This window comes from Hipposideros armiger, unplaced genomic scaffold, assembly GCF_001890085.2.
Source record: "Hipposideros armiger isolate ML-2016 unplaced genomic scaffold, ASM189008v1 scaffold_2, whole genome shotgun sequence".
Lineage (NCBI taxonomy): Eukaryota > Metazoa > Chordata > Mammalia > Chiroptera > Hipposideridae > Hipposideros > Hipposideros armiger.
This window is the reverse complement of record NW_017731352.1, coordinates 3,335,650-3,358,806: the sequence shown is the minus strand read 5'-3', so window position 1 is coordinate 3,358,806 and position 23,157 is coordinate 3,335,650. Positions and strand designations below refer to the sequence as shown.

Below are 23,157 nucleotides of genomic sequence, written 5' to 3'. Positions count from 1 at the left end.
TGATGCAATGAGCATATGGATGGACATGTCCCTTTGAAGTAGTGTTTTGGATTTCTTTGGGTAAATACCTAGAGGTGGGGTTACTGGGTTCTTTGTCTCCTTATAGCCTTTGTTTTTAAAGTCTATTTGTCTGGTGTAAGTATTGCTACTCCAGCTTTTTTGTTGTTTTCCATTTTCATGAAATATCTTTTCCATCCCTTTCAGTCTGTATGTGTCTTTCAATCTGGAGTGAGTCTCTTGTAGGCAGCATTTATATCTTGTTTTCTTATCCATTTAGTCACCACCCCATCTTTTGATTGGAGCATTTAATCCACTTACATTTAAAGTAATTGTTGATAGATATGTAGTTACTGACCTTTTTTTTTTTTTAAGATTTTATTGGGGAAGAGGAACAGCCAAATTGTTGTCCTTCAGTCTTAGTTGTGGGAGGGTATAGCTAGCTCAGCTCCAAGTCCAGTCGCCGTCCAGCCACCCATTGGCAGCTCAGGGCAGCTCAGCTCAAGGTGCCGTGTTCAATTTTAGTTGCAGGGGGTGCAGCCCACCATCCCATGCGGGAGTCAAACCGGCAACCTTGTTAGGAGCAAGTGCTCTCACCTGAACCACCCTACCACCTGTTGGCAGCTCAGCTTGGGCGCAGCTCACTGGGTCATGTGGGAATCGAACTGGTGACCCTGTTGCTCAGAGCTTGCGCTGTTAACCAACTGAGCTACTCAGCCAACCCTACTCATATTTTTTATCTTTTTTCTTAAAGAAGTTACTTTAACATTTTTTGTAGTACTGGTTTGGTGGTGATGAACTCCTTTAGTTCTTGTCTGGGAAGCTCTTTGTCTATCCTTCCTTTCTAGATGATAGCTTTGCTGGGTAGAGTTATCTTGGTTGTAGGTCCTTGCTTTTCGTACTTCGAGTATTTTGTGCCAGACCTTTCTGGCTTGCAGTGTTTCTGTTGAGAAATCAGCTGATAGTCTTATGGGAGATCCCTGGTAGGTAACTAACTGCTTTTCTCTTGCTGTTTTTAACAGTCTGTCTTTAACAAACTTTGGCATTTTAATTATGTATCTTGGTGTGGGCCTCTTTGGGTTCATCTTGTTTGGGACTCTGCACTTCCTGGGCTTGTATGTCTATTTCCTTTGTCAGGTTAGGAAGTTTTCTGTAGTTATTTCTTGAGATAGGTTTTTAATTCCTTGCTTCTCCTTCTGGTACCCCAGTGATGTGAATGTTGGTTCGCTTGTTGTTATTCCAGAGGCTTCTTAAACTATACTTGCTTTTATTTGGATTCTTTTTTCTATTTGCTGTTCTGATTGGGTGGGTGTTTTCTGTTACATTATCTTCCAAATCACTGATTTGGTCCTCTGCTTAATCTATTGATTCCCTGTAATGTAGTGTTTGTTATTTCAGTTATTGTCTTCTTTATTTGTACTGGTTCTTCTTTATGTTTTCTAATTCCATTTTTATGTTTCCTAGCTTTTTGTTGAAGTTCTCTCAGATTATTGAGCATCCTTATACCTAGTGTTTTGAACTTTGTGTCTGTTAGATTGCTTGTCTCCATTTTGTTTAGCTCTTTTTCTGGAGCTTTGCTCTGTTCATTCATTTGGGACATTTCTTTGTCTCCCCATTTTGGCTGCCTCTGTGTTTTCTATGTATTAGGTAGAGCTGCTATGTCTCCTGGTATAAGTACAGTGGCCTTATGTAGTAGGTGTCCTGTAAGGCACAGTGGCACAATGTTCCTGGTTAACTGAGCCAGGTACTCCAGGTGTGTCCCTTGTGTGAGTTATATGTGCCCACCTGAAGTAGTTGAGGCTTGGTTGGTGTTTGCATGTCATTGGGAGGCATTGACCTTCAGACTGGTTGGTTATGAGGGCTGGCTGTGACTGAGTGAAGGAGCTGTTGTGCAGGGGCTGACCCCACAGAGCAGGATTTGCTTTAGACAGGGCTCTGGTGCCTGCCCAGTCTTCCCCTTTGGGTATGCCCTCTTGGAGTTCAGCCACAGCCTGTGCCCTGCCTGAGGCCATCTGGCATGAGCTACAAAGTGTTCCACAGATTTGTTATACCCATTCTGGGCTTGTAGGTGCCTGTGAGAGGATAAGCTCTGAACTGAGGCTCAGATGCTGCTTGTTTGAGTTTGTGAACCTTAGAGATTTTAGGAATGTCTACAGCATGAGCCAAGAGAAGTCATTTGTATGGAAAAGCCACTGGAAGGAAGGTGGGTGGGGTCTCGGGGAATCACCAGGGCCAGGCTGGAGATCTGTGTTATCCATGTTGATGGAGACTCGTAGGGTAGCCGCCTGCCTATGCACACTGGGAATGAGAAGGGCTCAACAGAAGAAAAATGGCGTCTTCCAGCACTTCTGTCTGGAAGAAAGTTGCCGTTCCAGCCCTCACCCTGAAGCCAGGTAACTCAGTTTCTCCCCTATATGCCCCTGGTGCCTTTGGAGGTGCTGCCCCAGCACTAAAGCTCAGGGAGTGAGTGAGTCAGTAAGTCTTCTTGGGCCCTTTAAGAGGATCGCCTGGGACTCCAGCAGCCCTCTGTCTCACTCAGCCACAATCTCTGCTGGTATTCACAGCCAGAAGTTATGGAGACTTCTCTCTCCAGCATTGGGACCCCTCACTCTTCAGAAGGGCACAGGAAGAGGATAACCCTCCACAGCTGAGATTGTTAACAGGTGTGGGACCAGCCCTTTTTTGTGTCTCGGCTCCACCTACCAGTCTCGACATGGCTTCTTCTGTATATCCTTAGTTATAGGACTTCTGTTCACCTAGACTTAAGGCAATTCTCAGTGATGGTTATTCTGTAGTTTAGCTGTAATTTTGATGTGGTTGTGAGAAGAGGCAAGCACAGCTTTTACATATTCCCTCATCTGGACTAGGAGTGCAGTTTTCTTTTAATAGGTAGTGATTGTATGTGATTGAAAACTTACTGCATGGCCATCTATTACTAGGTACAATGATGATGTACAACCATTATGGTTTAAATTTTTTGGTGGGGGGATCGGGGGATGGGAACAGCGCTGGGGAATTGGGAGAAGGGGAACAGACAAGTTGCTGTCCTTTTGTTCTTCAGTCTAGTTGTGAAGGACATTGCTTCACTGGCCCAAGTTGGCACCATCATTGCGCTCTTCCTGGGCGAGGCAGATCAGTCGCCAGCTTCTGGATGGCCACTCACGCTGGCTGCTGGCTACACACGGTAGCCCATGGCAACTCACTGCAGCAATGGCTGCAGCCTACGCCATCGCCGGCGACTCAAGGCAGCCCAGCTCCAGGTTGGGCTGTTGTTCAGCATCTTAGCTGTGGAGGGCAGTGTCACTGGCCCTCAAATGTGGGATCCGAACCAGGGCCCTCTGGCATCCCAAGCCAGCTCTTAACCAACGTGCCACTCGGCTGGCCCCATTATGGTTTAAATTTTAAAAATAGGACTTTTGCTTCCTTGGGAATATGTCACCATTAGTATGTTGTGGTTAGTCTTAGTAAGTTCTCATTTTAAAGGGTTTTCATGAATTTTCTTTATGAAAATTGGGTTCAGTAATGCATGTCTTTTACCTTATCATTAAATATCCAATATTTGAAAGATGTTCCTGGAGGTAAGATTATTAATATTACTGTGTAAATAACTTGCAACATGATATGTAACTTCTAGATCAGGATAGGATTTATTTAAATCTCACCCTTTTAGCTACCTCAAGTTGATTGCTGTCCACTTTTAAGTTTATATTGACTATTTGACATTGCTCTGTTTTTAAAAGTGAGACTGTTAACGACATTTTCTTGACATTGAGAAAATAGGGTTGGATTGTAAAACATGCATGCATAAACTCTTGGATTTGGAAAAATTTACATGTTATAGGCTGCCTTCTGACTATTTAGGCATTTTTATACTAGTTTATCTCGTTTTGAAGAAATTATACAAGGCTGTTCTTTTTTTAAAAAGTAACACTTTTCAGTAAGTAGTTTGAGGGCTTAGTTTCAAAACTTTGGGAATGAATTTTTTGTTCATATTGAGAATAAGATGGGGGCCTATGGATATACATATGCTAAATCATTGTATGAATCCTTTGAAAAACTTGACGACATAGTAACCATATAAAAACATAATTGCACTGGTCAAAGACAAAACTAATAGAACTCGTCAATGAAATGTTCTTGATTATTTTTAATAAACATATCAGATTATCCTGTTTCCTAAAGAAGAGCTTAGAAAGCTGTTGGAATGAATATCCCAGATTCTTCACACTTTCACTTTACACTTTACATACACATAATTGGAAGCAGATAATTTTAGATTAATATTGGTTTTACTAACTATGGAGTTATTAAAGAGGTACCTTAAAAAATTTGTTTTACATAAATGTCACGTATGCAACTGATGGACACTGATTTCTTTGGCGCAAAGAATAAGAGACACTGGGAATATGTCATTTTCTGTCAAATCTTAGATGATTTCTTTTAAATTTCAGAAGCCGAGTCTTTGCTGCTGCTTGTAAACATTTGGCTTTTCAACCTTAATATGCATGATATTTTATTTTTTCTTTTTAAGATATAGTTCACAATTTCATTTTTTCTCTTCAAGATATAGTTCACAATTGTAAAGCTGTTCTTAATTGTGCTGGTGTTTTTAAGTTTTGGGTAAACCACAGGAAGGAATTTGGGGAAGGAGTTATGATATTTTTGATCAGATAAGCTCTGGTACCTAGCAGTAGGAGATCCATCTACAGTGAATTTTAGAAGCCTCTGAAAAGAGGGTAAAGATAATTAATGATTCAGTTGTTAACAGGAAAGTTGAAGGATCTGTTTGATCCTGTTTTGTATTCCTTGAGACTGAGGAAAGCCTCCAAATCATACATATTCCAAAGAGAGGCAGCAATAGTAATTTTGGATATTGTCTATTCCTTATGACAAATTTAGAAGAAAACTACTAAATCTCTTACTACATGGGACTGTTAGTCATTTAATCAGAATAGGCTATACTTTTATTTTTGTTTTAAAACTTGTGTTGCCTGCATTAAGAGATTTAGAGGGGTTCTTTGTATTTATTTTAGAATTGTCCTTTATTTTTTAGGCCCTTAATGATAATAACTTATGTGTAAAGAACAGAAAGGTCAGTGATACCAGAATTATGTTTCCATTAGATCTAATGGATATTAAGAACACATGAGGTTGTTGTGGGTTACCCGAAATGGTATAATTTAGCTCTCGTTTTAAAATAAATTTGATTCCCCTAATTGTTCCATTATTTAAAATCACCTTATTAAAACTAGACCTGATTTTATTTTGTGTCTTTACAAAGCCTATTAATATTTTGAAATAATTTTAGATTATACAAATGCCCCAAAAAAGTACAGAATGCACTCACACCTTTTAGTTTATCCTAATACTAATAAATTTTTCAACCATGATAAAATGACCAAAACAAGATTAACAGATTAACACTGGTTCAGTACTATTGATTGAACTGTGGACTTTAATTCAAATTTCACAAGCTTTCTCTCTAATGTCCTTTTTCTGTTCTGCAACTCATTTAGTGCATCTCTTTAGTCACTTAATCTGTGGCAATTCTTAATTCCTGCTTGATATACTTTGACACTGGATGAGTTCTGGTCAGTTATTTTGTATCATGTATGTCCATTTTAGGTTTGTCTGTTACTTTTTCATGATTAAATTTGAGTCTCCACATTTTTTAGCAAGAATACACACAGGTGATGTTTTGTCCTCAGTCTACCAACCAGCGAATACATAATGTCAATATGTTTAATTGTTCACTTGTTAACCTTTATCATTTAGTTATGGTGGTGCCTGCTGGTTTTCTATTTACAAAATTAGCTATTTTTCACTTTGAAAAGTGGTAAGTAATCTCAAGGAGATAATTTGAGACTATGCGGGTATCCCATTCCTTCTGAAGGTTTGCCCATTTGTTTTAGCGTTCATTGGTGGGTCTTGTACACAGCAGTTAGTATTGTGTCTTTGCTGAATGTAGAACTGACTTTTAAAAATGTAAATGACCTAGTTTTTATTAGATTGTATGTGCTGTATGTAACAGTTAGTTAAATTTTAAAATGGCAGTCATTGTTTTTAAACATTTTTTATATAATGACTATTTATAGTACTTAACATATTTTTCATTGATAGTTCATCATATTTGGCTTTATTGTACTAATAAATTATTTCCACAATTAGGAAAGTTATTTTCATAATTAGTGCTTTTTTAAATGTTTTTATTCGGGACATTAAAGGAAATGGCCAGTTTCACTATAATTATAAAAAATTATTTTCAAGTACCAATGAAGGGGAAGCATAGGTAGAAGTGAATTTAATACTTTAGCTTATGAAGATTACTGTATTAAGGTACTTTTACAACCAAATAAACATTTTGTTGCCTTCAAGTTGGCTGTATTTCCTGCTAATTCTTAATAGATAAATTTGTCTGCAAATCCCTTCTTGATGAAAATTAGAGTTCAGTGTTCCGATTTGTTAGACGAGGCATGGGGCACACAGTTTCACAAACTATTATCTGTATTTTCAAAGCTCAGATAGCTCTGGAAATTGAAAATCTTCATAAATCTTTTGGTGGCAAAGTCTTAAACAGATGTGAGGGTGTTTTTATTTTATGTAATGGAAAATAATATTTTGTTCAATTAGGGATCCTTCTTCAGACCCTTTGGGTGTGTTAACATAGGTGTTCCACATTACTTTAACCCTCCGTCGGGCACAACTGATCTCACAGATTCATTGCACACAAATTTTCAAATATGAAATACATCTTTACTGTACTAAGTCACAAACATGACTGGTGATAGGTTACGGTAGAGGGGGAAGATATGGAAGCGACAAGTCATGATACTTAACTTTTAGATAATTGAAAGCTTGTGTGCAATGAATCTGTGAGATCAGTTGCGCCCAACAGATGGTTAAGGTGACATACAGTAGATACTCTGTAAATTCTAAATGATGCGAATTAAAATCAAAGGCATGAAGTCTTAACTGTTTAAAGAATAGGTTGTACTATTAAGGGGTCCTTAAGTTAAAAATATTACAAACAAAAACTTTCTCCTTAAATGCTATCCTACATTATAGTGGGGAACAAGTTAAAATTATATTTCCAGGATTAGTTTAATGTTATAGTTAAATTAAAGAAGGATAATATCTGACCTTGACTTAAATATTTTATATAAATTTCTTTGTAATGCCTACTAAGTTACATCTTCAGGGTTTTTGCAGTTTTAACCCACAAAAATAAATAAGTTGATGTATGTGTTTATTTAAATGAACAATACATTAGTCCCTTGTAGTGTTTTTTATTTAAAAATCACAAATTTGGTGTACTTGACCGGTATAGCGTTAAAAAATAGGGGCCGGCCGAGTGGCTCAGCTGGTTAAGAGCTCACTTGGGAGCACCAGCTCTGAGCAGCAGGGCTGCGGTTCGGATCCCACATTGAGGGCCAGTGACGCTCGCCCTCTACAGCTAAGATGGTTCGCATCCCACATTGAGGGCCAGTGACGCTCGCCCTCTACAGCTAAGATGATGAAAAGCAGCTCGACATGGAGCTGGGCTTGGAGCCCGGTGACTGATTGCCTCACCCGGGAAGAGCATAATGATCATACCAACATGGGCCAGTGAAGCGACGTCCTCCACAACTAGACTGAAGAACAAAACAGCAATTTGTCTACCTGTCTGTTCCCCTTCCCCGATTCTCCAATGCTGTTCCCCTCCCCCCAATTCCTCAATAAAATCTTTTCTTTAAAAAATCTTAGAACATAATAATTTGTAATTGTTAGTGCGAGCTCTGAGCAACAGGGTCGCCGGTTCGATTCACGGCCTGAGCTGAGCTGCCAACAGGTGGCAGGATGGCTCAGCTAAAAAAAGTAAATAAAATAATTTGTAATTGTTAAATCTATAACAAAAAAACCTATTAGTTTAATGGAGTAGTACATTAAAATGGTATTTTCCAAAAATGCCAACATTGGTGATGAAATTGGGGCACATTATCTGACTGTGCTTTGCCCTCTTCCTCCCCCAATTTTTGATACTGAAGATTTATTAGCATGCTATAAAAGTGTTGAAATGTTTTTTTCCATAGGAATAAAAAAGTATGTCGTTGGCCTCATTATCAAGACATCATCGGACCCAACTTGTGTAGAGGTAAGAACTTTTTTGGAGATTGTTGTGAAAATGTAAAATCATTTAAATATTTAATCTTCAACTTTCACCTGCTTCTGTCACAGAGCTACAAACACATATCCATTATCATGTTTAATAGATCTGCCATCATTTTTCTCTTGGGGATAGCCTATGCTTATATTCTTAGACCTATTTTAGGCCCCCATTTAATCTAAACTTTTTTCTTTTTATAGAAGGAGAAGGTGTATATTGGGAAATTGAATATGATTCTTGTTCAGGTAAGCTTGATTCACTGTTGTCCTCAGAATAATTAAATATTTTCAGTTAGGCTGATGACTTGAACAAAATATTTGAATCTACTTTATGGGATAACTAGAGTAACATCTTCCAGAAGTAGTGATAGTTAAGCTACTATGTAGCATTTGAAATTGTTAAATTTTCTGTGGTAGGAAACATCAAATACTATAAACTCCTCATCACTTTTATGGCTCCAGTATGGACTGGACTTGTTTAAAATTTTCTAATTTGCTGGGTACTGTGCAGGTTTCCTTTCCATGTTATCTGTGTCCATCTTAATTCATAAATCTTTGCCTTTGTAGTTAGCGTTCCTTTAATTGATCTCTCTACTTAGTTGATTTTTCAAAGTTTATGTATTTTAACTTTAGAAATTTTATATTTACCTATTTTTTATTTGTCAAAAAATTTTCCTGAGAGAATAAGTTTTGGACACTTGGTGTTCCAAAACATTTGCGTTTTCACTTGGTTATACTGGCTTTTATACTGAAGACTTTGTTGGTAACCTATCTGAAATGGGAGAGGAAGGAGTACAAAGAAATTACATCTTACTAACAAGTGCTGATACAGAATATCATGCTGGGAACTCCCTAATGTACAAAGTACACAGTGCAGACTTAAAAATCTAATACAGCCCATTAGGCTTTGGTCAAAGATGATTTCATCCCCAATTGTAATGCTTCCTTTCTTCTAAATTTATATGCCCAAACCCTACTATATTTTAAGGGCCAGATTCTAGCCAAAGGAAATGTCTTTTCCTGATTATTAGCTTTTTACTTGTTCGAGTTATTATAGATCATTAGGATAATTTGCACATATCTATGTGGCAGATATTGATAATGTATATACATTCGTGCCAGATTAGACCAACTGGATAATTGAGAAGAGTCATGGGGCATTTGATGCAGAGGACTTTGTATTATACTTTCTACCCAGTGTGGTCTATAGAGCGTTACAAATTTCCTGATTTAAATGGAAGAAAATGGAAAGTGGTTAATACTTGTTCCTGCTTTTAGTATGATACAATTTCTTTGAAGTTTGTTTTATTTGCCATTGACAAGTGAAATTTCCTGTCTTGTTTTAGATACTGAAACAAGAATGGCCAAAACACTGGCCGACTTTTATCAGTGACATTGTTGGAGCAAGTAGGACCAGTGAAAGTCTCTGTCAGAATAATATGGTGATTCTCAAACTCTTGAGTGAAGAAGTATTTGATTTCTCTAGTGGACAGATAACCCAAGTGAAAGCTAAGCATTTAAAAGACAGGCAAGTAATTATATTGTTTTGGAGTTTTAAGTAATTTCTCAAATAATTCAAGGAATTTGGAGATAGACTGTAAATTTTTAAAGTACTGTGATCATTAATATGTTAAATTACTTTTGTTTTTGACTTTTTTTTTTTTTTTTTTAAGAATTTTTTTGTTGGGGTATTGGGAAAGGGGAACATTGTGTTTTTCCAGGACCCATCAGCTCCAAGTCCAATCACCGCTTTCAATCTTAGTTGCGAGGGTGGGGGGAGCGTAAGTCCACCATCCCATGTGGGAGTCAAACCGGCAACCTTGCCGCTAAGAGCACATGCTGTCACCATCTCAGTGGCAGCTCAGCTCGGGCATAGCTCACTGGCCAGTGTGGGTGGAATCGAACCAGTGATCCTGTTGCTCAGAGCTCACGCTCTTAATCAACTGAGCCACTCGGCCAGCCCTTGACTACAAATTTAAGTAGTCCTACAGTGGGTCTAATATTCTAAATCTGGAGGTTTGAAAAGTATATGTGGTGTTAAAGATCAGATTTTATACTTCTGTTGTCACAGCAAAATAAAATCATACATCACATGTGAAAGGAATAATATAGGTTATGAGTTCCCAAAAACCTCTTTGGGTTCTGTTTTATATGGTGAGTACTTAATTACAGGTTCCAAGGAAAATGAGATGTGTCCAAATGTCAACTGAATTCTTACTGGTCCTGCATCTTGTCATTTGCCCTGCTGTTAACATGCCAGATTTTTTTTTTCCACTTAGTAATAAAAATTTGGATTTTTTTTTTATTATTAGGGCATAGCAGTATATTCCCTATATACCTTTATGTAGTCAAACTAGCTTCAGAATTTACAGTTTTTCCTCTGATTTGGTGTATAAGCACATTTTAGGGTTTGGGATATATTTAAAACTTCTTATTTTGGAGAGTTTTTATTCAACTATCTTGATTAAAAAGACTAAATTGATTTACATTATTAAAGTAGAGTAATGATGACCAAGAAACGAAGTTATGTGCTCTGTAAATGGTCTCTATAGGTGAGTTATAAGAGTCATATTGCACATAATTTTAATAACTTTGTAGCTTTTGATGAAGTGGTTAACTCAAGTCTTTAAGGACCAGATTGCTGAAATGTTTACTATTTGTTGTTAGTATGTAAATAGTGTTTATTTCTACTTGTCTTCTAAACTGATCGTCTTTTTTTTTTTTTTTAGCATGTGCAATGAATTCTCACAAATCTTTCAGCTGTGTCAGTTTGTGATGGTAAGTGCTTTTAATTTTATTTTTTTTAACTAACAATTATAGGAAGATAATTATTTATAGGTATTTTTTTATTGTAGGAAAATTCCCAAAATGCTCCACTTGTACATGCAACTTTGGAAACATTGCTCAGATTTCTTAACTGGATTCCACTGGGATATATTTTTGAGACCAAGTTAATCAGCACATTAATTTATAAGGTATAGTGAATACATTTCAGTTATTTATCATTGAATAGTTGCATATAGTCTTTTAATTTATAATGCTCTTTCATATAGAAAAACCATTCTGCATTCATAGCCATTACCAGCCTTGTTTCTAAGATGAAGAACCTTCTCAGAAGAACTTTACCATAGTTTCAGCTAGTAATTCTTTGAAATAGTGTCAAAATCTTTGGATCCACTTGTACCATGTAATTTCACCAATTCCATGTGAACAAACAACTGTTAATGGATTTGATTTGATTTTAGTTCAATATATATGTCATAATGAGGTAAGTTAAAGAATGTGCAAAATGGAAACTGTTTTTTTTTTGATAATTTAAAAGTTAGTGACATGCAATACCTATAAAAGTCTTATAATTGTTCATCCACAGATAACCAGTTAACAGTTAGTTGTATTATCTTTCCACATGTTTTCTTGGCTGATACTATGAATAAAGATATGTGCTTAGTCATGACTTTATAAAAGCAGACAATTATACTTGACATTTGTGGTTTTGTAGTTGAGGGCTTGATAGGTAATACTGTATTCTGATATATGAATTTACAATGTTGGCGCCATCCTTTTATTGATAGACAATTCATATAAAATTGCTATTGTCTACTACAGGTAACATTTTTATACATAAGACATTAATGTGCTTGTCCAAATAATTCTGTATAAATTTTTATACGTATAAGTATCAGGTTAATAGTTAACATCCATTTCTAAAGATTTTGATGCTTACCAGATTATCATCCACAAATAAATAGTATGCCATTTTCATAACTTCTCAATAATAGAATATGAAACTTCTAGCTTTCTCACACCTTTGTTAATCTTAGGTGTATTGCCCATCTCTTAAAATTGCAAGCATTTATAAACTTTGAGCCTTTCTTGGACCACACAGAAAACATGATGTCCTTAAAAGTCACATAATAGGTCCTGGGTAAGTTACTAAGCAACTTTGTATTTTAGATGTTTGAAGGCACTTAAAAAAAAAGCACAGTTTGCTCCTAAAACATTTACTGTATATTGGGTGGATAATAACATTTCCTCAAAATATATTTGCAAAACAAAATGTATCACCTATTTATTTATTTTTTTTCTCTGCTTCTGATGTTAAATCCTTTACTTTTTAATTGTTATGTAAGGTGTTTCAGTCTATTTAATTTTATGCTTTTTTTTCTGAAAATAGTTTCTGAATGTTCCAATGTTTCGAAATGTCTCTCTGAAGTGCCTCACTGAGATTGCTGGTGTGAGTGTAAGCCAATATGAGGAACAGTTTGTAACGCTATTTACACTGACAATGATGCAGCTAAAACAGGTAATACAGTACACTTAACTGAATTTTACTGCCTTAGAAAAAGTTGGGTTGGAGTTGAACCATTTCAGCACTGCTTTCCATAATAGATCAGCTATAATGTGATTGCATATTTATTATATAAAATTAAGAGTAAACTAGAAATTTTTATTAACTTTTTTTTTTTTTAAGATTTTTATTGGGGAATTGGGGGATGGGAACAGCGCTGGGGAATTGGGGGAAGGGGAACAGACAAGTTGCTGTCGTTTTGTTCTTCAGTCTAGTTGTGGAAGACGTTGCTTCACTGGCCCAAGTTGGCACCATCATTGCGCTCTTCCCGTGTGAGGCAGATTAGTCGCCGGCTTCTGGACGGCCGCTCACTGCGGCTGCTGGCCGCTCACGCTGGCTGCTGGCTACATACGGTAGTCCATGGCAGCCCACTGCCACAGGGGCTGCAGCCTACGCCATCGCCGGTGACTCATAGCAGCCCAGCTCCAGGTTGAACTGTTGTTCAGCATCTTAGCTGTGGAGGGCAGTGTCACTGGCCCTCATATGTGGGATCTGAACCGGGGCCCTCTGGCGTCCCAAGCCAGTTCTTAACCATCGCGCCACTTGGCCGGCCCTTTATTAACATTTTTAAAACTCCTTGAAATAAAGTATTATTTCTACAGAATTTAGAAGATTGGAAGTCTGGGGTTTAATATCAGCTCTGCTTCTGTGACCTTATGTCTCTGAAATGAAGGATTGCCCAGTTCTGTTTGATTAGTTATATATGAAGTTATCTAAAAGGTTAATCATAATACTATATCAAAAGCTAGGACAAAAAGGTACAAAAACAGGTATAACAGACCAAGGAGTTCTTGTGAAGAATAAACTGTTTAACTATTCGTTTTAATATTAGTAAACGGGTGATGGAATCTTATGGCTTAAATGTAGTCTTTTGTTGTTGGTTTTAAAGTGCAGACTAACAGTCTATATTTAAACTTGCAGATGCTTCCTTTAAATACCAATATTCGACTTGCATACTCAAATGGAAAAGATGATGAACAGAACTTTATTCAAAATCTCAGTTTGTTTCTCTGCACATTTCTTAAGGAACATGGGCAACTTATAGAAAAAAGACTAAATCTCAGGGAAACACTCATGGAGGTAGGCTTGGTGGAGCCTTTAGCTTCTGAAATTCTTCATAATAACTCAAAACGTGTGCCTTTGTTTTAAAAATGTATGTACCTTTTAACATATCTTCTTACCTATTATTTGTCTGCATTATAAATATATGTTGTCAGTTCTGAAATCCAGTTAATCAGAGTTTACTGATTTTGTGTTCTACGTAATGCCAGATCAATAATTTGTAATCAAAATTAAATTCTTAAAGGATATTCAGACGTGTCATTTCTAGGATGAAAAGCCTTGGGGTATAATCCACCTCACATAAAACTATCCATTTTAAAGTATACAATTCAGTATTGTCAGCCATCATCTGTTTTAAAACATTTTCATTACCCACAAAGATTATGTATCCATTAAAACACACTCCCTCATTCTTTCCCCCAGCAGCCACTAATTTGCTGTCTCTGGAATTAGCTATTTTGAACTTTTCCTATAAATGGAGTCATGATATCTGCTATTTTGTAATTGGCTTCTTTCACTTACCATTTGCAAGGTTCATCCATGTTATAGAGTATACTAGTACTTGATCTTTTTTTATGGCTGAACATATCCCATTTTGTATGTCCATTCATCAGTTGATGGGTATTTGGATTGTTTCCACCTTTTTGCTATTGGTGCCAACCAACTATTAATGTAAGGTTTTGAAGTGTTTTAGGACATGTTAGAAGAATGCAGAATCTGCTCCCAAGAGAATTTTTACAGTATTGCATGAATAATGCAACCTGAGTTGTGCAAAATAAAACATGAATTTTTCTTTTTTTCTTTTTTTTTTTTTTTGGCTGAGCCATCCTGCCCCCCTGTTGGCAGCTCAGCTTAGGCTGGGACTCGAACCACTGTTGCTCAAAGCTCGCACTCTTGAGCGAGCTCTTAACCAACTGAGCCACTCGGCTGGCCCTTAAAACATGAATTTTTATTTCTAATTAACGTAACGAGTGGAAAGCAGTTTGGTTAATAAGTCTAAGGATTTTAATAGTTTTGGTCTTCTTTGTAGGCCCTTCATTATATGTTGTTGGTATCAGAAGTGGAGGAAACGGAAATCTTTAAGATTTGTCTCGAATACTGGAATCATTTGGCAGCAGAACTTTATAGAGAGAGCCCATTCTCTACATCTGCTTCTCCGTTACTATCCGGAAGTCAACATTTTGATGTTCCTCCTCGGAGACAGTTGTATTTGCCTGTGTTATCCAAGGTAAAGTGGGTGATTGAGGGCTCAGGGCTCTTACTGTTGCTTCCTGTGATTTTTGAGGACTAAATGCAAGTACTGGCTTTTATTTTTGGTTTATCCATCCAAATAAATGAGCTACCAAAAGACTCCAACAACTGCTTCATGTGTGTTGAAAACTAGAACAGGAAAGGGATTAGTGTAAGAGCTGTGGTTTTCAAAAGTGTAGTCATTTTACAAGCAGCACCAATACCACCTGTGAACTTATTAGAAATGCAAATTGAGACCACCCCCTAATTACTGAATCAGTCTCTATGAAGGAGACACTGGAAACTTAACAGTTATTTTTATTCATAGTGAAGTTTGAGAAACCACTGTTGTAGAATAACATTTTATTTTTTAATTTTTTTTTAAGATTTTTATTGGGGAATTGGGGGGATGGGAACAGTGCTGGGGAATTGGGGGAAGGGGAACAGACAAGTTGCTGTTGTTTTGTTCTTCAGTCTAGTTGTGGAAGACGTTGCTTCACTGGCCCAAGTTGGCACCATCATTGCTCTCTTCCCGGGCGAGGCAGATCAGTCGCTGGCTTCTGGACGGCCGCTCACTGCGGCTGCTGACCACTCAATGCTGGCTGCTGGCTACATACGGTAGCCCATGGCAATCCAGTGCCACAGGGGTTGCAGCCTACGCCGTCGCCAGCGACTCATGGCAGCCCAGCTGCAGTTTGAGCTGTTCAGCTTCTTAGCTGTAGAGGGCAGTGTCACTGGCCCTCATATGTGGGATCCGAACCGGGGTCCTCTGGTGTACCAAGCCAGCTCTTAACCATCGCGCCACTCGGCCAGCCCGAGAATAACATTTTTTTGTTTACATTATTGTGGGAATAATTTTGTTGTATTGGTGTTAAGTGCGTATTTCTTAATTTTTTATTGCTACATTTGATGTGGCTGATTTTAGAGATCTAACAGATTTTTCTGGCTTATTGTTGAAAAGGTCCGTTTATTGATGGTTAGTCGTATGGCTAAACCAGAGGAAGTATTGGTTGTAGAAAATGATCAGGGAGAAGTTGTAAGAGAATTCATGAAGGATACAGATTCCATAAATTTGTATAAGAATATGAGAGAAACATTAGGTAAGTTCATAAATACTATTAATTTAATTTTTATCTTTGTAATTCTGTTCTGGGGTGGAACTATTTTAGGAAATGGTGGTATGCTTAGTTTTTTAATCTGTTAATAGCCATCTTTATTATAATGTGCTGCTTTTTCCTTGTTGAAAGTGGTTTTGCTCATTTAGTTTTGCATTTGAAACATCTGGAAATTTTTTTCTTCCTTTGCAGTTTATCTTACTCATCTGGATTATGTAGATACAGAAAGAATAATGACTGAAAAGCTTCACAATCAAGTGAATGGTACAGAGTGGTCATGGAAAAATTTAAATACATTGTGTTGGGCAATAGGCTCCATTAGTGGAGCAATGCATGAAGAGGATGAAAAACGATTTCTTGTTACTGTTATAAAGGTATGCAAGTAATATGTATGAACTGGTGGAACTATTATATAAGTATGTTTTATTATAAATTACTGAAATTTGTCTTATTTTACAGGATCTGTTAGGATTATGTGAACAGAAAAGAGGCAAAGATAATAAAGCTATCATTGCATCAAATATCATGTACATAGTAGGTCAATATCCAAGATTTTTAAGAGCTCACTGGAAATTTTTGAAGACTGTAGTTAACAAGCTGTTTGAATTCATGCATGGTAAATCCTCTTAATATATTTTATTTACTTATTTTTGTTGAACAAAAATAGAATTTTTCTTGAAACTTTTGATAAATGTTTTTGTTTTGTTAGAGACCCACGATGGAGTCCAGGACATGGCTTGTGATACTTTCATTAAAATAGCTCAAAAATGCCGCAGGCATTTTGTTCAGGTTCAGGTTGGAGAAGTAATGCCATTTATTGATGAGATTTTGAACAACATTAACACTATAATTTGTGACCTTCAGCCTCAACAGGTACGGGAGCACTTAGCATATTTTTCTTAGAAAGTAACTGCTGTTTTAATCAGAATTCATTAATGAGGGATAGCAAGAATTCTACTATTGGTTTCAGTTCAAGTATCTCTGGTAACATTTTCATAGTGAGGCAGAAATTTAACCAGAAGTTTTTTAGGCTGTTTTCCTATCTAATATAAATTACTTTTGACAGTTTAACAAAATTCATTTCAGTACATATGTGAACTGTGTATATGCCATTTTCCTTACTATGATGCATAAAAGTAAAATGTCTGCCTTTTAACATAGGTCCATACATTTTATGAAGCTGTGGGGTACATGATTGGTGCACAGACAGACCAAACAGTACAAGAACATTTGATAGAAAAATATATGCTACTCCCTAATCAAGTTTGGGATAGCATAATCCAGCAAGCAACCAAAGTAAGTTGCATTACTTTTTGTAAATGTTCTAGTGAAATTTAGACTGTTATTTACAAAAGCAGTGAATTTGGTACCTTTGACATGTGTGCTTGATCCAAAAGTGCTTTTATCTGTGCTTTTGCACGTTAAATTAAAAAGTATATTTTTATTCTGTTTTGATGATAAATTGGGAATATTTCACTGTATTCTTATTTGTAGGTGTAGGTAATAAAGACTTGTTTGTTTTACCATTTGGGATTATAAATATGACTAAATTTGGAATAAGGTATGTAGTTTTTGCTTTGATAATTATGACAAGGATAATTTTCAAGTCATAAATGCTTTTTTTTTTTTTTTTCTTCCCCCTTCATAGAATGTGGATATACTTAAAGATCCAGAAACAGTCAAGCAGTTAGGTAGCATATTGAAAACAAATGTGAGAGCCTGCAAAGCTGTTGGACACCCCTTTGTAATTCAACTTGGGAGAATTTATTTAGATATGCTTAATGTATACAAGTGCCTCAGTGAAAATATTTCTGCAGCTATCCAAGCTAATGGTAAGTGATTTTGAATTCTTATGGAATGTTGTATAACATCAGTTATACATTCACTGCCTTAGTGTAAGCATTCAGTATTTCTCACAGATTTAAATTAGTCCCCCTCTCATGTTCCAGGTAACCCTAGACCATGTTTTTTTAACCAGTTGCATGCCTTTTTCCCTATAAAATAAATCTTAGTTTATTTTCCCTGTAAGTTGATCTTTAGGTATTTTTGTCTTTTATAATTTTGACTTTTATAATTGTAAATGGAAACTAACAGTATCTGAAGCACGCGTAATTTACTAATGTAGAATTTTAGTTTTTAAGTTGGATTCCACTTATCTTTTAGGTGAGATGGTTACAAAACAGCCATTGATTAGAAGTATGCGAACAGTAAAAAGGGAAACTTTGAAGTTAATATCTGGTTGGGTGAGCCGGTCCAATGATCCACAGATGGTAAGTGAACGAGGTGTGCTTTTTGTTTTTTTTTTTGTTGTTTTTAAGATTTTATTGGGGAATTGGGGGAGGGGAACAGACAAGTTGCTGTCCTTTTGTTCTTCAGTCCAATTGTGGAGGATGTTGCGTCACTAGCCCATGTTGGTATTATCATTGCGCTCTTCCCTGGGTGAGGCATATCGGTCGCCAGCCTCTGGATGGCGCTTATGGTGGCTGTTGGCAGCTCACACCGGCTACCAGCCGCTCACGCTGGCTGCCAGCCAGTCACACAGAGTAGCTTTTGGCAGCCCACTGCATCCCCTCTACAGCCTATGCCGTCGCCAGCGACACATGGCAACCCAGCTCCAGGTCGAGCTGTTGTTCACTATCTTGGCTGTAGAGGGCAGTGTCACTGGCCCTCATGTGGGATCCGAACCAAGGCCCTCCTGCTCAGAGCTGGTGTCCCAAGCCAGCTCTTAACCAACGCGCCACTTGGCCAGCCCTGCTTTTTGTTTTTTTAAGTTGATGCTGCATTCTCTGAAATATGCTTTATCTCTTTTTGCATTTGGCTAATTTAAAGGTAATGTAGATGTCTACATTTGGGATTATTTCATAGAATTCTATTTCTTGGAGTCCTTGAGTCCTTTAAAATAGTTATAAACCATCTTCCAAAGAAATTGTTGTTGGGGTTGGTGGTGATACATATCAAGATAATTGAAAAGATAGGTCATTTTTATTTTTCCATGGATAGTTCACATGAAATGTTTGTGTTCCTCATGAATTTCAGAGCAATATATAAAGCTGTCATTAGTTTGCCTCTTCAGTGAAAGTAAAGTGCTTTCCCAGTTGAAAGTTTGAAAGTCGCTTTTACTCTTATTCTTTTTAGTCTTGCTAAATCATTTCCAGAAAGGAAAATGATTTTCAGAAACTAAACCAACTCCGTATTCCTCAACTTGGAAAAATGTTAATTATTTTTAGTCATTGTCACACCTTTTCATTCTCGTGGTCCTTGGAACGCTACAAAAAGTCCTGCCCTGTTAACACTACTGTGTGATTGACAAATGGACTACTTGCATAATTTTGAAATTTCAATTCATTATTGTTCCTATTGATAAATATTTCAGAAAACTATTGTGGAATTCTCAAGGATCAGATTTAAATATTGACAGGTTTTGAACATAAATTACTAAGAGATCAGAACTATTTTAAGTTGGAAAGTAAAAAGTAGAATGAATCGTGAAATTCATAATTTACAGTAGCTTGGGCAAATTTCAGGAGACAATAACAAATGATGTCATATTTTACAACTAAGATTTATGTTGAGGGTTTGGGGCAGTGAATTCCAAGATACGCAAAAACACTTCAGATCCATTGTGTTGGGAAAGTTATTTCAGTCAGCGTTAGAGTAGAAATGAGAACCAGTTCTAGTTTGAGACATCAAATAGGTAATTAGAAAAATAATTTTGTGCTCATCCTTTTACTCTTATTAGTCCTGTTTTGTGTAGTAGGACACTACTAACACTAGTAGTCTTCAGTTAAACAAAAACACTGGTTGTATTTATTGTATACATCTTAATAGAGAACCTATTAAAACATAGACATTGCACCCTAATATGACTGTTTCTTGAGAATTGCAGAAACCCACACAGTTTTTCTGGTGTAGTTCCAATTCCTTTTATGAGAGTGACAGGTTATTATTTCTATTAAAGTCTACTTTTGGTTAAATATGAGTATCTTGTTTTTCATAGATATTATCCACTGAAGAAACTGATACAGCCTTGGTTCAGAAGACGTTCCTTTTAGGTTATTCATCCCATGTAGACAGTATCCCTGGAATCATCCCTAGAATCCTGGTCTTTCCACAGTAACTTGGAGACAGGCACTTGGTTTTGGGCCTTCATTTCTCTAGTAATCATAGATTTGAACTCTACACTATGTTCATGGCCCTTCTCAGCGGAGCATCATCATCCTTTTTGCCTGTTTATCCAATTTTGTTATTTCAGGGATCAAACCACATATAGTAGAACCTTGGATTGCGAGTAACTTGGTTTGCAAGTGTTCTGCAAGACGAGCAAACATTTCTAATACATTTTAACTGGGTAAACAAGCGATGTCTTTCAATATGAGTACTTTGTTTCCAGAATGAATTGTGCTTGCAAACTAAGGTATTTCTGTATATGGTTTTTTCCCATTGTGATTTCTTGGTTTCTTTTGGTAAAGTGTTTTAGTTTACAAAAAAACCTAGCCAAAGCACAGGGTTTTCCAGTTTTTAGTAGATGATCAACCTTAGCTTTTGATAATAGTGACCAAATGCCTATATTAAAACTTATAAATATTTTTTATTTTTAACAGGTAGCTGAAAATTTTGTCCCTCCTCTGTTGGATGCAGTTCTCATTGATTATCAGAGAAATGTCCCAGCTGCTAGAGAACCAGAAGTGCTTAGTACTATGGCTATTATTGTCAACAAGTTGGGAGGACATATAACAGCTGAAATACCTCAAATATTTGATGCTGTTTTTGAATGCACATTGAATATGATAAATAAGGTATGTGATTTACATCTCAGTTATAAAATGGGAAATTCTGTAGGATATTCTTATTTCTCTTGAAAGCATAAATGATATCTACAAGTGTGGCTTAATCTTTAGGTTTTGGTGTTAAATGAACTTCTAGATCAGGGAACTACAATCCTTGTTTTTTTTTCATTTATTACAAATGTAAGTTTAATAGATTGTAACATTCAAATAGCAACTTGCTGCATTTTAGGCATTAAGAAATCAGTTGTAGTCTGACCACTGTGCTGTACACCTGAAGCCAAAGCTGAATAATATTGAATGTCAACTAGAATTAAAGTATAGTCACAAGATGTGGAGTACAGCATAAGGAATATAGAGTCAATGGAATTTTAACAGCTATATATGATATCAGAGGTATAGTAGATTGGAAGAGGGGAATTATCATTTTGTGAAGGGTGTAAAAATGTTACATTATTTTGTACACCTGAAACTAATAAAAATCAGTTGTATTTGTTTAAATAAAAAGGCACATTTAAACTTTGTTATAAAAGTATAGTATATGCTTATGATAAATGGGAAATACAATAAACAGAAATGTATGTAAGTATACAAATTTATACGGCAACTAACAATTTTTCTAATATGTGTTATGATCTCAGTCACTAAAATAGTGAAAGTAATAGTCTCAGAGTTAGAAAATGTGTTCTTTATGTGCGTTTTGATGAGTTTCTTCATAATAAAGTGACCTTGTGTTCCCTAATTTTGGTAATTCATTTATTTAATAAATGGTAATTTCATCTTTCATGAGAGGTGAATTCTATTGTCTTTGGGTTTCCCTTTCAGGGGGCCCATACATCTTATGGGTTCCACTAATAACTCCAAACATTTATACTGAATTAGGGCTTGCTTTTCTACTCCCATTTAACATATAATTAAGGTATTTAAACTTTATTTCCTTCCCACTATTTTGTTTTTTCTTTTTCAGGACTTTGAAGAATATCCTGAACACAGAACAAACTTTTTCTTACTACTTCAGGCTGTCAATTCTCATTGTTTCCCAGCATTCCTGGCTATTCCACCTGCACAGTTTAAACTTGTTTTGGATTCCATTATTTGGGCTTTCAAACATACCATGAGGAATGTTGCTGATACAGGTAAATGCATAGAAATGATATTCTTTTATTCATTTGCCTACCAATCCACAAACTGTACAGACACTAATAGATGTATAGTGTAGAGAGGTGGTGTTACTTGTTTGAGTACATCGTTTGCATATATAGAGCTCAGTAAGTCTAAGTCCTAAAAGCAGTTTAATTATCTGTTTCAGTCATAGTCCATAGGTAGGATTGAGTTATGGGGGAAATGGGCCTAAAATTCAACATAGAACATCACTTACCTGTATTTTCACAAGTGTTTCCTTTTCCCCGTATGCTTTTCTTCTGTGAGACTAAGGGTCCGCTGAAGATAAAACTACATCTCTAGCGGGAGGATTTTTTATTTGTTGTGTTTTTTAATAATAATTCGTTCATGTAATAGAAAGATCTACTTAGTTGTGCTGGTTTTGGAGTGGATATGCAGAATCAACCAATCGTTCAGATACTGTGGAAAGGTGGTAATGGTTATTTAGATTATAGTCTGTAAGTAAGCAGGCATTGATTCTAGTTGAACACTATTTCTGAATCAAGATAATTTAGGCAAGTAATCTAATCATTAGTAAAAAAGAGGGAGAATGGGCTTTTGAGTTGAATAGCTGAAATACTATCATGAATGTTACCAGTCTGTAATTTTTTGGTGTTTGTATGTTTTAGGCTTACAGATACTTTTTACACTATTACAAAATGTTGCACAAGAAGAAGCTGCAGCTCAGAGTTTTTATCAAACTTATTTTTGTGATATTCTTCAGCATATCTTTTCTGTTGTGACAGACACCTCACATACTGCTGGTAAGAATTTAAACCCATTAAAAAATGTTAAGTGTTCTATTGTTAATACATCTTAAGAGTTAATAATGTTCTTTTTATCAACAGGTTTGACAATGCATGCATCAATACTTGCATATATGTTTAATTTGGTTGAAGAAGGAAAAATAAGTACACCGTTAAATCCTGGGAATCCAGTTAACAATCAAATGTTTATTCAGGAATATGTGGCTAATCTTCTTAAGTCTGCATTCCCTCATCTACAAGAGTAAATATATATACTTTTTAATAAACTTAAATTTTTCAATTTAAAAAAAGGTAACTAATTATTATGTTTTGATTTGCAGTGCTCAAGTAAAGCTCTTTGTGACAGGGCTTTTCAGCTTAAATCAGGATATTCCTGCTTTCAAGGAACACCTTAGGGATTTCCTAGTACAAATAAAGGTATGTATTTTATTTGCAGTTGAAACATTAAGACTAAATATGATTTAAATATTGCAGAGTATCAAAAAATCTATAAGTAGTTGATGGATTATCCTATCAATGACCTGAAGAATTTGGTCACAAGATATTCAGGG

The 23,157-nt window shown here is 36.2% G+C and overlaps 1 protein-coding gene across 3 annotated transcripts in view; it reads left to right on the top strand.

Annotated features, from left to right (window-relative positions):
• Nucleotides 1-23,157, top strand: part of XPO1 (exportin 1) — a 45,494-nt gene that overhangs the window by 20,545 nt on the left and 1,792 nt on the right. For all 3 annotated transcript variants that reach the window (XM_019633755.1, XM_019633823.1, XM_019633895.1), the window contains 20 exons: nt 8,067-8,128; nt 8,341-8,385; nt 9,486-9,667; nt 10,869-10,917; nt 10,995-11,114; nt 12,314-12,442; nt 13,409-13,567; nt 14,580-14,777; nt 15,741-15,879; nt 16,087-16,268; nt 16,354-16,510; nt 16,604-16,767; nt 17,056-17,190; nt 17,543-17,726; nt 18,058-18,164; nt 20,496-20,690; nt 21,646-21,814; nt 22,469-22,603; nt 22,688-22,847; nt 22,927-23,023. In XM_019633755.1, coding sequence (XP_019489300.1) covers nt 8,067-8,128; nt 8,341-8,385; nt 9,486-9,667; nt 10,869-10,917; nt 10,995-11,114; nt 12,314-12,442; nt 13,409-13,567; nt 14,580-14,777; nt 15,741-15,879; nt 16,087-16,268; nt 16,354-16,510; nt 16,604-16,767; nt 17,056-17,190; nt 17,543-17,726; nt 18,058-18,164; nt 20,496-20,690; nt 21,646-21,814; nt 22,469-22,603; nt 22,688-22,847; nt 22,927-23,023 — 2,768 coding nt within the window. The remainder of the gene's footprint in view (nt 1-8,066; nt 8,129-8,340; nt 8,386-9,485; nt 9,668-10,868; nt 10,918-10,994; nt 11,115-12,313; nt 12,443-13,408; nt 13,568-14,579; nt 14,778-15,740; nt 15,880-16,086; nt 16,269-16,353; nt 16,511-16,603; nt 16,768-17,055; nt 17,191-17,542; nt 17,727-18,057; nt 18,165-20,495; nt 20,691-21,645; nt 21,815-22,468; nt 22,604-22,687; nt 22,848-22,926; nt 23,024-23,157) is intronic.